The 13,977-nt window shown below is 48.8% G+C and overlaps 3 protein-coding genes across 3 annotated transcripts in view; 1 reads left to right on the forward strand and 2 right to left on the reverse strand.

The window, feature by feature from the left end:
- TSPEAR (thrombospondin type laminin G domain and EAR repeats) overlaps positions 1-13,977 on the forward strand; it is a 190,748-nt gene that overhangs the window by 124,179 nt on the left and 52,592 nt on the right. The window lies entirely within an intron of this gene.
- LOC122754226 (keratin-associated protein 12-1-like) lies at positions 4,662-5,373 on the reverse strand. The gene is made up of 2 exons (XM_044002442.1): positions 5,329-5,373; positions 4,662-5,220 (listed from the first exon to the last, which is right to left on the reverse strand). Exons 1-2 carry the CDS (start codon positions 5,371-5,373, stop codon positions 4,912-4,914), a joined length of 354 nt encoding a protein of 117 aa, XP_043858377.1. The 3' UTR covers positions 4,662-4,911.
- LOC122754220 (keratin-associated protein 10-3-like) lies at positions 11,715-12,632 on the reverse strand. The gene has a single exon (XM_044002436.1). It carries the CDS (start codon positions 12,630-12,632, stop codon positions 11,904-11,906), a length of 729 nt encoding a protein of 242 aa, XP_043858371.1. The 3' UTR covers positions 11,715-11,903.

Consider the following 13,977-nt stretch of genomic DNA (forward strand, 5'->3'; position numbering starts at 1 on the left):
GGCTTTTATATCCCTCCTGTCAGGGGGATGTGCCAGGAGCAGAGCAAACCCTCTTCCCTGTTGTTGTTTATGGCAGCTTCCCACAGAACCCCATCATTAGGGCATGGTGACCTTGTCCAGGTGATGGACATCGGCTCATAAACATCTTCACTTTGGTTTCCATTTCTAGCCATGAAGCCCCTTCTCCTGGCCTGAGACCAGGCTAAGTCCTGAGAATCCAGTGACAAAAGTGAGAGCTGGTGGGCTGAGGGACTCCTGAGCAGGGACCAGCTTTCTCAGGGACATTTCTGAAGGGGAGAGCAGTGACCAGGGTGATCCCAAGGGCTTCCTGAGCAAGGTCTGAGCTCTGGATCGCTGGAGCTGGGAGGGAAGATGGGGGAGGGTTGTGAACGGCCAACATTGTAGGTTATATTCTGTTTGACAGCAGATATTGGGTCATCCAGGGAGGTGATCAGATCTGTGCTTTCAGAATAGCCCAGGGCAGCTTCCACAGTGGAGGTGCCCACAATGTGGTTCTCAATGACACCTGGGACCCCAAACCAGCCTGAAACATATTGGGGGAATAAGTAACAGGAGGAATAAAATGCAGCCAAACATTGACAAAGTCCCATTTTAAACCTGGTTAATATTCAATCCTCCAGGGTCCATATGTATGGCTTAAGGGCCCCCATTTCTTCTTGGGTTTGAAATCCCTGGTCTAGAGGATGGATTGGGAAAAGGACAATCTGGGGACCACTTAGTGGGCATATGTCACTATTCTAGGTCCTGGTGATGAAGATCTTCTGTGGGCTAATGGAAATATGGATATAGAGATGGAAATTGGAAAGAGATAAATACACCCACAGGCACTGAGACAGACAGAGAGTCAGAGAGACAGAGAGACAGAAAGAGACAGACAGAGACAGAGAGAAAGACACAGGGACTTAGAGACTGAGAGACAGAGAGACAAAGAGGGAGACAGAGGGACAGAAAGAGATAGACAGAGACAGAGACAGAGAGATACAAAGAGAGTCTTAGAGACCAAGAGAGAGAGAGATAGAGAGACAGACAGACAGAGGGAGAAAGAGATAGACACACAGAAAGACAGACAGAGAGAGAAACAGATAGAGACTGAGAGAAAGCCAGAGAGATACAGATAGAGAGTCACAAAGACAGAGATTGAGAGAGACAAACAGAGCCAAGGATAGAGAAGGAGATGGAAACGGAGAGGGAAAAACAGAAAGTTAGGGAAAGATTTTAATAGATGGAGATGAAGGGGGAGAGATTCAGACACAAAGAAATGGAGATGAGGATATATATATATATATATATATATATATATATATATATATATATATATATATATATATATTAGAGAGAGATAAAAGAGATGAGAGAGATGACAGAATGAGGGAGAGAAGAGGAGAGAGAGGAAGAGTGAGACAGAGATGTAGATTAACAGAGTCTGACAGAGGTTGAGACAAAGACAGCAAGAGATTGACACAGGGAGAAACAGGAAGAGAGACAGAGACAGACAGAGACAATGACAGACTGTCAGAGTTGCTGGCATAGTTGATCCTCCTAGAATAGGGAGGGTATGATGGCATCCCAGCCACACCTAGAACAGTAAAACTGTGAGATTAAAATTGGATATTAGATAATAAATCTCCCCTACTTAACCTTTCCCTTAATTTATCTCCCAGACTAGTAAATGGAAGAAGCTTCTGGTTTTCTAGTTAGAGCTTTTATTGTATGGTAGTCACAAGGTGATGTTGATTAGAAGGATAGGAAAGTAGAAATACAATACAAATTGTCTTAAGTCTAGGCTTAGTCTATATTCTGTATAAAACTCACCAAAACCCAAGAGAGACCGAGTCAAGTGAGTGCTGTTAACTGAGAGCCGGGCAGAGTCTGGCACAAGTGTATTAAAAAAATCTGGACCTGGGAATATATGGCTTTCATTATCTATGTTCCATTCCTCCCCAAGACCCTGTCATTCCTGTTCCCTCCTCTGAGAGGGACCTTGGTTACCATTATTCTGGTACTGCCTTTATGTATTCCTCCAAAAAGATCTATTTCTATTTTGATTTCGTCTGTAATTAGAATTAGAAATTCTTCTCCAAGTCCTACATTCTCTCAATTCATGCCCCTCCTTATGACAGTAACAACACACCTTAGTGTCCTTGTTCCGGTGTTCACATGGCTGACTAGGAATTGCCAGTGCCAGAATGCTCTGTTTAGGGTGATCTGGACCTTCCTCATGTGAGTCAAAGACATAATTTGCAAGTTCCTTAATCCTATCTTCTGTGAGAGTTCTCCAGTCTGGACATTGTGTCAGAAAGTATCTGCGTATTTCTGGCAGTGAATTATAAACAAATGTGTTGAGAACGATATAGGAATCTTAAATCTACTGGATCCAATCTGGTGTACTGTCTAGCGGCCTCACAAAGTCTATCATAAAATCTGTTTGGTCTTTCATTAGCCTCCTGAGGTAGGCTTAAAAATTTCTGCCAGTTTTCCGGTTTTCTAGAGCAAGATTCCATTCCCTTCAGAAGTGTTTCTCTAGCATCTTTTAATCTTTGGAAATCCCTATCATTATTATAATTCCACTCTGGATCCTTTAGAGGCCATTCCACATTGGCCTTACCCTTCGCAACAAGGACATAAAAAAAAGAATTCTGGTAGCTTCTGAGGCCCGATTGTCTTACCCGCAGTGTATACTTAAAATGTCTTTGAAAAGTCACTTAGTTTACAAAAAGAAAAGCAAAAGAAACAAAAGTCAAAACAAAGCAAAACCAAAAACCAAAAATAAAAAGCAAAATATTTGCTAAGCACCCTTTTGTGCTCTTAAAGAACTTAAAGGTGTGGTGAATTCCAGGTCTTTTCAGTGCCTTTAACTTTAAAGGTAACAGGCATGGAAGACTTAAGGAGCCCCACCTCATTACGGGATGAGGCCCATAAAGACTCAGGAATGTCAGAGAGAATTTTGGATACTTCCCCTACTGTTCCTTGAGCTTCTGTAAGTAAAATTGGTAATAAATGAACAGTGTCCTGTTTAAGAGAAAGTCCACTAAATTAGGTGGCTCATGGCCAAACTAGGGAGGGTGGGAGGGTCCTTAAGATCCCTTCAGAGGTCGCCAAAACAGTAACCCCTGGCCAGGAGAGCCTCCAATTCTTGCTCTCCTTAGCCCCGGGGAGGAGAGAGTCGATGGTGTAGAGGGTATTTGGGGGTAAGCACAGGGGGGAAAGAGCCCCAAGGCACAGCCTCTTTTCTCTGTCCAAGAGGAGGCAGGGTCATCTCCCATAAGGAGGAGCTGGGCTGCTGTAGGATGCTCCAAGACAGAAGGCTGAGAGCAGCCCTAGGTGGGAGACAGACAGTGAGCAGAGACCAGTCTGGCTCTGGGTCCCATCAGGGAGCTCCCAGCAGAGGTCAGAGAAGAGGATTTGTCTCCAGGGTCACTCAGAAGCCCAGGATGGGCTGAAGGTTTGGGATCTGCTGGTTGGTCTGTTTACTTCAGGCCCTAAAGCCTCAGTGGATTCTGAAGGGGGTGGTCGGGGCTTTGCTTGCAGGGCTGTGGGGGCATTTGGGATGATGGGCAGTGGGAGTGGGGAGGCTGCCTGCAAGGGCCAGGGCTCCAGGGCCAGCCAGCAGGTGCTCAGCAGTGGTGTGTGGGAATACCTTGCCACCTGGTGCCTACAGGCCCAACACCCAGAGAAACAAAGACACAACCAGACACAGACACACATGCACACACAGGGACCCAGACACATGTACACACTCAGATATGAACATGTACACACACACACACACACACCACAACATGGGCATGTATAGACAAGCAAGCAAGGACACAAGTACAGACACATGCAGACACCCACCTGGACACAGGCCCCCAGATGCCAGGGCTTCCCTGTGCTTTCATGCCCATGGTCTACAGGACCCTGTTATGTTCTCTTGTCTCTGGGTCTAACTGCACCAACCTGTTCTTCCAGGAGGCTACATGAGAAAGGGCCTGGATTCTCCCACAGACCCACAGGAGGCCTGGAAACTTGACCTCCTGAAAACCTGTTTGCCTTTTCTGAGTAGCCAGGGCACCACAAGGCTGTGTCCCCTGGGGGGCACTGCCTGCCAGTCCAATCCAATCCACCTTGTTAAGCACCCACTGCCTGCCTGCCACTGTACTAAGCACTGGGGCTATACCTGATGAAAAAAGACAAATGGTCCCTGACCTGAAGGGGCTTACATTCTAATGGGAGGAGACAATGAGCCAAGGAGGCAGGAAAGTAGGCAGGGAGAACAGGGGTACTTGGCAGTGTGGCATCTTATTCTATGCAGGGGAAAGCAGGCAGAGCATCATATCAAAGCAGGCTCAGCTGAGAGTCCAGCCTCTGCCCTCTCCAAAGGAAGGCCTTGGGAGGAGTCTGACTCTCTGCCCTCCTGCCCTCCAATCTGGGGTCCCAAAGCTGAAGAAACCCATAGGAGCCCAGGAGCCAAATTCCTTCCAGGTGTCCCTGGGTGTGTCTCAAGCCTCTTGGACCATGCTCTCTCCCCCAGAACAAAAGAGGAAACTCCTTCCTTCCCTCTACCTCCCACCCCCACCCCAGACCATCAGGCTTCAGAGAACAGAGGTACCCAGAACTTTTTTGCAGTGTTTCATTTTGAATTTATTGAAGTTACACGGGTGTCCCGGGGGTGGGGGAAACTGCAGTGACCCCAAGACAGGGAGGGACATTGTGGAAAGTAGGACCCTGGTGTCCCAGCATCTCCCCCTGAGGGAGGTCTAGAAGGGTCCCTGTGGCAATGGGGGCTTCTGTGTCAAAGTGAAGTCCATGGGTTCTGACAACAGTGACCTAGCCTGGGTCTCCTGGGTGGTGAGTCACACCAGAACCATAGCTTGGCTCCAATCTGTGGGATATGAGGGAGGGAACTGCTCAGCAGCAGGAGGGAGCACAGGATGGAGCACAGAGCAGAGAGGTGCCGGAGGCTGGCTGGCAGCAGGAGGCCTGGCAGGAGGGGATTCCACAGGCCACAGGCTTGCAGCACACAGGGACATATACAGTGGGTTTGCAGCAGACAGGCACACAGCAGGCAGACTGGCAGGGGCTAGACCCACAGCAGGTGGACTGGCAGGGGCTGGACACACAGCAGGCAGACTGGCAGGGGTTGGGCACACAACAGGTGGACTGGCAGGGGATGGACACACAGCAGGAGGGGGAGCAGCTGCCAGCTCCACAGACTGCCTGGCAGCTGGTCACCACAGGGCACGCTGGGCGGCACAACAGGGTCACACAGGAGGCCGGGCGGCAGCAAGGACGGACACAGCAGACTGGCTTGCAGCACAGGGGCACGGAGCAGCTTGGCTGGCAGCTAGTGGAGCAGCTGGTGTGGCACATGGTGTCTGGGGGGGGGGGCTTTGGAGAGGAGCTGAGGAGGAGGGATGGGTTTGAACAGCTCCTTTCCCCTGATCAACCCTTTTATACCCCTATGCAGTGTGTGTTTGTTTGTGTGTGTGTGTGTGTGTGTGTGTGTGTTCGAGCGCGCGCGTGCGAGCACACAGCAGTAAACATTGGCTGTTTTTTGCCTCTCTTCTTGCCCTTCCTCCTCCCAAACAATACGTGAAGGTTCTGTCTAGATCCTTGTTTGGTGTTTCTTTGACTCTCAGAAGTGTCCCTTGAGGGCTTGACCATCTTTGGGTCTTCCTAGAGGCCACTGTCCCCCTTGTTTAATTATATCTACATGTTGATTCCTTGTTCTTCCTTCAAAGCCAAACCTAAGACTTCTGGGAGAGTCCTCAAAGCAGGAAGCCCTCACCTTCCTGGTCTCATGGAGCATTCTGGGTCTCCCCAAGGCCATTTAGACTCAAATATTCATTGGACACTTAATCAGTAACAAGGCAAATGGAGTCTGGCCTTCCAGGGAAAGGGGTTTGGACCTCATCCTCCTAAGTTCCAAGGAGGTTTCAGGACTGCTGAGGGAGTGGGAAGACCAGTGTTGCCCTGGACAAGCAGGCTGCTCTGGGCTGAGAATATAATTGTCCCTTGTTTGCTCCTGGTACACAAATGCCAGTGCTTTCGGAAGAAGACCTGGCACTAGGGGCACCTTGTCCCCTCTTCTTGACCTTCAGTACAAAAGGACCATTTCTAGGTTTGGAGAACCGCAAACGACCAGAATCCAGGACCCAAGAAAGTGCCTTGTTCAATGTTCATGGGAATTATTCCTTCCTACTTTTCTAGTCTCTTTCCTTATTACTTCCTTAGTCACATTCTGTTTCAGCCCTATTGCCCTGCCTCCTCTGCCTTATTGGTTGGATGTATTCCTTCATTTAAAAAAAATAAATATTCTCAATTTTAGTCCTCAGTTCCAAATTTTATCCCTTCTTCTCTCCCTCATGTGAACCCTTCCTGAGGAGATAAGCATTCAGATATCGGTTGTCCATGTACAATTATGGGAAACATTACCATATTTGATATTTCTGTAAGAAAACAAAGCAAATAAAAAGCAAAAGAAAGAAAGTGAACAACAGCCTGCTTCAGTCTGTGTTCCATCAATAGCAGTTCTTCCTTTGGAGGTGGATACCATGCATCATTATGAGTCCTTTCGGTTTGCCTTGGATCATTGTTTTGCTGAGAATTGTTCAGTCACTCACAGTTCTTTACCAAACAATGTTGCTGTCTCTGTTCAGCATTCTCTTCGTTCTGCTCACTGCACCATATGTCAGCTCGCATAGGTCTTCCAGGCCTTTCTTTAATCATCTTGCTTGTCATTTCTTATAGCACAACAATATTCCATCACCGTCATATACCACAGCTTGTTTAGCCATTCTCTAATTTATGGGCTTTCCTTTGATTTCCAATTCTCTGCCACCACAAAAATGCTGCTATAAATATTGTTCTACAAACAGGTCTTTTTCTCTTTTTGTGGATGTCTTTTGGATATAACCTAACAGTGGTATTGCTCGATGAAAGGGTATACTCCGTTCTATAGTCCTTTGCATGTAGTTGCAAATTACTCTCCAAAATAGTTGGATCTTTTCACAAATCCACCAACTGTGGATTGGAACCCAGCTTTCCCACATCCCTCCAACATCCATATTTCCCTCTTTTGTAATATTTCCCCATCTTCTAGGAGTGGGGTGATACCCCAGAGTTGTTTTAATTTTCATTTCTCTGGTCAATAACGATCTAGAGCATTTTTGCTTATGATCATTGATAGCTTTGATTTCTTTGTCTGAAAACTGCCTGTTCAGATGCTTTGGTGGTCCTTCCTTCTTGAAGAGGAACAAACTGACTTCACTCTCTTGGAATCAAGGTACAGTGTGCCTGACTGTCTCCTTAGACCTGTATGAATTAGAGGACTACCACAGGTTAGCCACAAATTGTGTGAATATTGGGAGAGGAGAGATGTTTACTTTGCACATCTTACTTTCCTTTTGACTGTTGCAATTCTGCCTCCCTCATAGGGCACAGCTCCTTCTTTGATGTGGACACTCCATGCTGGCCAGTCCTCTGCCAGTGTCTCTCATATCATGGAATTTATTCCAACATTTTCTAGAGAGACCTTGACAGTGTCCTTGCATGGCTTCTTCTAACCACCTCATGAGGAGCTTCCTTGTGGGAGTTCTCCATAAAAATGTCTTTTATGCAAATGCGCATTGCACATGTGAACAATGTGGCCAGCCCAGTAGAGTTGGGCTCTCTTCAAATACAATTTAAATGCTTGGCAATTGATCTCAAGGATGGACCTCAGTGTCCTGTGGAGTATCTTGCAAAATGATCTTCAGAATCTTCCCAAGGCCATTCGAATGGAAGCAAGTTAGTTTCCTGGCATGGAGCTCATTGAATGTTCAGGTTTCCCAAGCATTGAACAATGAGGTCAGCACAGACCCCCCCAAACAGCAATAAAACAAGCCCTGGAGCAGCAAACCCCACAAAAGCTGGCTGAGATTATTTTCCAAACTAAAGGGAGCCATACTGTGCTGTGAGCAGAATCCAACCCCGAGATCGTGCTGACACAGACCCCAAACATGCTGCACAAGAGGAATTTACCACCAGCCTCCGAATCAGCTACAACCTTGGCGTCTTTTGCAACTAAGCTTACCATCCAGTGAGAGGGCTGAAGGGCTGGCTCCAGGGGGTGGAAAATAGAGGGCTGTATGCGGGACCTGAGAAGGAATTTGGATATCCCAGCCCAGCAGGGACATAGGAAGGAATCTTGAGCAGTGGGAGGCCCAGGTCAGGGAGGGATGCAGGCTTGTTGAAGCTAAAAACCACCACAGCACTTTGCTGGCTGGTTAACTAGCAAGTTGGCTTGAGGTTACCTTCGGACCAGAGAACAGGCTAGGCGAGAGAGAAACCTGGCCTCCCTCAAACTGAAACAGCTGGAGCCCTCTTAGCCTTGGGACAGTGTAGCTTGGAAGTAGGGCCCCACTGTAAGAGGGAGCTAAAAGTCAAGCAAAAATGGCAAGATGAGCAAGCAAAGAAATTTGAGAACAATTGAAAGTTTCTTTAGCGACAAGGAAGATTGTGGTGCACCCTCAGAAGAGAATAACAACATCAGGGCCCCTACATCCAAAGCTTTCAAGAAAAATATGAATTGGTCTCAGGCAATGGAAGTGCTCAAAAGGGACTTTGAAGAGAACATAAGAGAGATAGAAGTAGGGTTTAGAGAAGTGGAGGAAAGAATGGAAAGAGAAATGAGAGCAACATAAGAGAGCTATGAGAAAAAAGTCAACAGCTTCAAAAGCCAAATGGAAAAGGAGATAAAAAGCTTTCTGATGAAAATTATTGCCTAAGAAGTGTGATTTAATAAATGGAAGCTAGTGACTTTATGAGAAACTAAGACACAGTAAAGTAAACCCAAAGGAATCAAAAAATAGAGGGCAATATGAAATATCTCCTTGGAAAAACAACTGACCTGGAAAATAGATCCCGGACAGATAATTTGAAAATCATTGGACTACCTGAGAACCATAACCAAAATAAGAGTTTAGACTACATCTTCCGAGAGATTTTCAGGGAAAATTGCCCTGATATTCTAGAAGTAGAAGGCAAAATAGAAATTGAAAGAATCCCCCAATAACTCTCTGAAAGAGATCCCAAAAGGAAAACATCCAGGAATATTATAGCCAAATTTCAGAGCTCCCCGGTCAAGGAGAAAATATTTCAAGCAGCTAGAAAAAAAGGAATTAAATACTGTGGAGCTCCAATAAGGATAAAACATTATCTATCAGCATCTACAATAAAGGACCAGAGGGCACGGGATATGATATTCCAGAGGGCAAAGGAACTGGGACTACAGCCAAGAATCATGTACCCAGCAAAACTCCGTATAATCTTTCAGAGGAAAAAATGGGACTTCAATAAAAAAGAGGACTTTCAGGTATTAGTGATGAAAAGAACTGAACTGAATAGAAATTTTGACTTTCAAATACAAGACCCTGGGGGAACATAAAAAGGTAAACAGGAAAAAGAATTCATGAGAGATATTAAAAGTTTGAACTGTTTACACTCCTACATGGGAAGATGATACTTCGAACTCATAGGAACAATGAGGTCAGCACAATGATTCTGTAGATCTTCAGTTGGGTAGGTGGTCCAATACCTCTTCTAGCCCCCCTTCTCCTCTAGAGGATCCCAGACACTGAGTTGTGGCAATCCATGTGACAAGCTCCTCATCTTAGTGCACATCCTTAGGACATACCCTGCCCAAACAAGTGAATGTATCCACAGTGTGCAAAATGTCGCCCTTTTCTTTAACTGATGGTTCTACATCCATGGAATGATGTGGTGCTGGCTGGGGGAGAAGCTGTATTTTGTCTTCTTGTTAATGCTCTGGCCCAATGAGCACAATCAGCAGAGAACTGAGTCATACTGTGTCATATCTCAGCTTCCAGGGCTGCACAAACCCCACCTCCCCCCTCAGTGCCTTTGTCCGGGCTCTCCTTGGTGCCTGGGGTGCTCTCCCTGTACACCTCTGCCTCCTAGGACGCCTGGCTTCCTCTGGGGCTGAGCTCCTCTGGGGCCTCCCATGTGGACTCTCTGCCGACCTCTACATATGCCAGTGTCCTCTGTCCCTAGGAAAGGACTTTGTATTTGCTTGTCCATCTTCATCCTGCTTCCTCTGGTAGAATACAAGCTCCCTGAGGGTAGTGCTTTTTGTCCTTAGACCCTGTACCCTTGAGACAATCCCTGACTGACAGTAGCATTTCCTGAACACTTATGGAAGGTCACCTGTCCAACTGCCCATGAGCTCCATGGGCTCTGGACTTCCCAGATGTCCCTCAGGTCTTCTGGACATGCAGTGGTCCCCATGCCCCAGTGGTGGGTGGCTCTGGTTAGGATTTCCTCAAACAATACAGCATCAGCAGCTCTCCCATTTCTCTGCCTTTCTCCTGGTTCTGCTCTTGGAGAAGGAAAAGAAGCCTCTTCTCTCTCCTGTCTGATATTCCTCCACTTCCCTGCAGACAGCTGTTGAGTGCTCCTTCAGAAGTGTCTGGAAGGATGCTCCTCCAAAGGTTTGACTTCCTCTCAGTTTGAGGTTCTCTCTCTCTGCTCAGGTTACAGGCTTACTCAAAAATGTGGCCATGAACAAAGAAACTGGGTATCCCCTTCCAGGGCCTGGTGAGAAGATCATTGTCAGTGCCATTATTGGGGACACTGTCCTTTTCTGAAGACAGAGTCCTCCTCTCTGTCAGGAAGATTGGGAGTTACCATGCAGAGATCAATGAAGGGGCCAGTCTGTGTGTGTATGGATGTACATGTGTGTTTGTGTGGAGGTGACCTTGGTCAGTGGGGCTTGTAGACTCCCTCCAAGGGCACCTGTCCAGATGGAAGAACATAGGGCCTTTTGCCTCTTCTGACTTCCCTCTGTGTTTCTGCACACAGAGGGCTCCTTGGGAAGTTGTCACTGCCCTGAGATGTCAACCAGCTCTCAGTCAGCCTCAGGGTGATTTGGGGCTATGTGGTCCTGGTGATGCTGAGAGTGAGTTGGCTGGGCTTTGGTTGAGTAGAGGGCCATGGAGGCTGCTTGGATGCTGGGCATGCAGAGTGTGCCTGCAAGCAGCCTCTCTCCAGGTGTGCTCCCATGGGGCCTGGCTGCTCTGGTGTGAGTCAGACCCTCCAACATGTCCATTCCTACATGAGTGTCTGGGTGTCCTGGCTCTGCAGGCTTCCAAAGTGAGAGAACATTTCCTGGCTATGGTCATCTCCCAGGTCCCTGGGATGCTGGGGTTGCACTCAGACTGAGGCTGCAGAGGAGATGCTGGGGCAGAGTGTATTGGATGTCCTTCCCTTGAGCTAGACTCAATGAACTCAGATTTGGGAAGCAGAAGACAATGTAAGGCAAGAGTCTAGTAGCCAGGTGGGCAGGCAGATGGGTGAGAATGTGGTTCAGTGTGGGCTGGATGGGAATGGGTCAGGGCATGGCTGGGCATGACCTTGGTGAGTTGTGTGCATGGTGTGGTGGTCACTTATTTGATGGCTACCTCCTGGGACCTTCTGGTCTCCCCAGGAAGTCTTGTTGGGTATTTGTGCCTTCCCCCAACAACACAGTGATGGGTCCATGGTAAGGAAGGAGAAGGGAGAGGCCAGGAAGTGGAGTTGATTCAGTTTATTGGCAGGTGGGTCCCTTTATGGGGCCATTGCCCACCATACTTTGAGCCCAGAGAGAGCCTGAGAGCCACAGGCCATTGCAAGTTGATGCACACTGTCCTAGGTGCATGTGGAAGCAGGAGCTGTGACTGGGGTCAGCCTTGGGATGGAGGAGCTTTGTGGGAGACCCTGGGTGGGCTGGGGTGGGTGATGTGCTCAGCTGTAGCTTGGTGGACTGGCTTCCTTGGCCAGTTGTTGAGCCTGATGTTTTGGGGGCTGTATGCAGGAGGCTGACAGAAGGTGGTCAGGGGTGGAAAAGGCCAAGTGCCCTGTGTTCAGCAGCAGGATTTTTGGCCAGAGGTGGCAGTGCAGCAGGCAGGCTTGCAGCAGGTGGGCTGGCAGAGGAGGGACACACAAGAGGAAGGGCGGCAGCAGCTGGTGGCTGGACAGCAGGAGGGTGCACAGCAGCAGGAGGAGGAGGAGGTGGTGGTGCAGCAGGAGGGTTTGCAGGAGAGAGGCACACAGCAGGTGGCTGGCCTGAACACTGGCCTGCAGAGGAGGGACACACAGGAGGCAGGGTGGCAGCAGCTGGGCTGGCAGCAGGAGGAGGCTGGAGCACAGGCTGTGGTCACACAGCAGCTGGGCTTGCAGCACACAGGGAGGGCAATGCAACAGGTGGGCTGGCAGCAAGACTGCTGGAAGGAGGAAGGCCCACAGGAAATGGGCTGGCAGCAAGACTGCTGGCAGCAGGCTGGGGAGCAGGAGGAGATGCAGAAAGACTGGCAGGGGCTGGGTGCACAGGGCTGGCAGGTGGTGGGCACACAGCAGACTGGGCGGCACACCAGGGTTAGGCAGGAGGCTGGTGTGCAGCATGGGGCAGGGCAGCAGGGGGGCCCACAGCAGCCAGGTTCACAACAGCTCTCTGGGCAGTCGTCCAGCTGCCAGGAGGAGCCCATGCCAGAACTGGGCAGGCAGACGTTGCTGCCACAACTCACATCACTGGAGCAGACTGAGGCGGCTGAGGCTGTGGGAACACAGGGCCCAGAAAAACAGGAGTCTGCCATGGTGGGAGAAGCTGTGCTGGTGCCTTGGGCAGCTAAGAGTGGCAGAGGAGTGTCAGGGAGAGGCTGGGTTCCTGATGCAGGGAGCGGCTTGAACCTCTCTGCAATTGAGCTGGTGGCTCTGTGTGTGTGTGTGTGTGTGTGTGTGTGTGTGTGTGTGTGTGTGTGTGTATGTGAAGGAGAGGGAAGCTGTGGGGCTGTGTGAGAAGGTGCCCTAGCCTGGTGGGCTTTTATATCCCTCCTGCCAGGGGGATGTTCCAGGGGCAGAGAAAACCCTCTTCTCTGTTGTTGTTTATGGCAGCTTCCCACAGAACCCATCATTATGGCATGGTGACCTTGTCCAGGTGATGGATATTGGCTCATAAACATCTTCACTTTGGTTTTCATTTCCAGCCTTTAGTAACCAGCTCCTGGCCTGAGACCAGGCTAAGTCCTGAGCATGCAGTGAGAAAAGGGAGAGCTGGTGGGCTGAGGGACCCCTGAGCAGGGACCAGCTTCCTCAGAGACATTTCTGGAGGGGAGAGCACTGACCAGGGTGATCTCAAAGGCTTCCTGTACAAGGTCTGAGCTCTGGATCGCTGGAGCTGGGAGGGAAGATGGGGGAGGGGCATTCTGAGCCTTCCCAGCAGCTTGGGGAGACTGGGAGCTTTGTGTTGGGAGACCAGCAGGCCCCACTGGCCAAAGGTGCCTAGAGGAGTCTTGAGCAAGGGCTCTGGAGAGCAAGGGGAGAGACTGGGTAGGTTGTGCATGGCCAACATTGTCGGTTATATTCTGTTTGACAGTAGATATTGGGTCATCCAGGGAGGTGATCAGATCTGTGCTTTCAGAGCAGTCCAGGGCACTTCCACAGTGGAGGTGCCCACAATGTGGTTCCCAATGGCACCCGGTCCCCAAACCAGCCTAAAACATTGGGGGAATAAATAACAGGAGGAATAAAAATGCAGCCAAATATTGACAAAGTCCTATCTTAAACCTAGTTAATATTCAATCCTTAGGGATCTGTATATATGTGTTAGGTGCTCCCATTTCTTCTTGGGTTTGAAATCCCTGGTTTAGAGGATGGATTGGGAAAAGGACAACCTGGGGACAAGTCACTATTCTAGGTGATGGTGATGAAGATCTTCTCTGGGCTATTGGAATTATGGGTGTAGAGATGGAAATTGGAAAAAGAGAAGCAAAGAGTGAGAGAAATAGAGAGACACATAGAGAGACGGAGACATAGAGAAAGCGAGCCAGGGACAGACAGAGATGGAAAAGGAGAGGGAGAAAGTGAGAGACAGAGTCAAAGAGATAGAGATGGAGGGGGAGAGATTCAAAGAGATGAAGATGAGGAGAGAAAGAGAGATGA

Source organism: Dromiciops gliroides, chromosome 4 (genome assembly GCF_019393635.1).
Source record: "Dromiciops gliroides isolate mDroGli1 chromosome 4, mDroGli1.pri, whole genome shotgun sequence".
In the NCBI taxonomy this organism is placed as follows: Eukaryota; Metazoa; Chordata; class Mammalia; order Microbiotheria; family Microbiotheriidae; genus Dromiciops; species Dromiciops gliroides.

Bases quoted from the DNA above. Each gene is read 5' to 3' on its own strand.
- LOC122754226 (XM_044002442.1), bottom strand. From the start codon at position 5,373: ATGTGCCACACCAGCTGCTCCACTAGCTGCCAGCCAAGCTGCTCC. The intron at 5,221-5,328 runs GTGCCCCTGTGC...ACCAGCTGCCAG, and splicing joins GCTGCCAGCCAAGCTGCTCC to GCAGTCTGTGGAGCTGGCAG.
- LOC122754220 (XM_044002436.1), bottom strand. From the start codon at position 12,632: ATGGCAGACTCCTGTTTTTCTGGGCCCTGTGTTCCCACAGCCTCAGCC.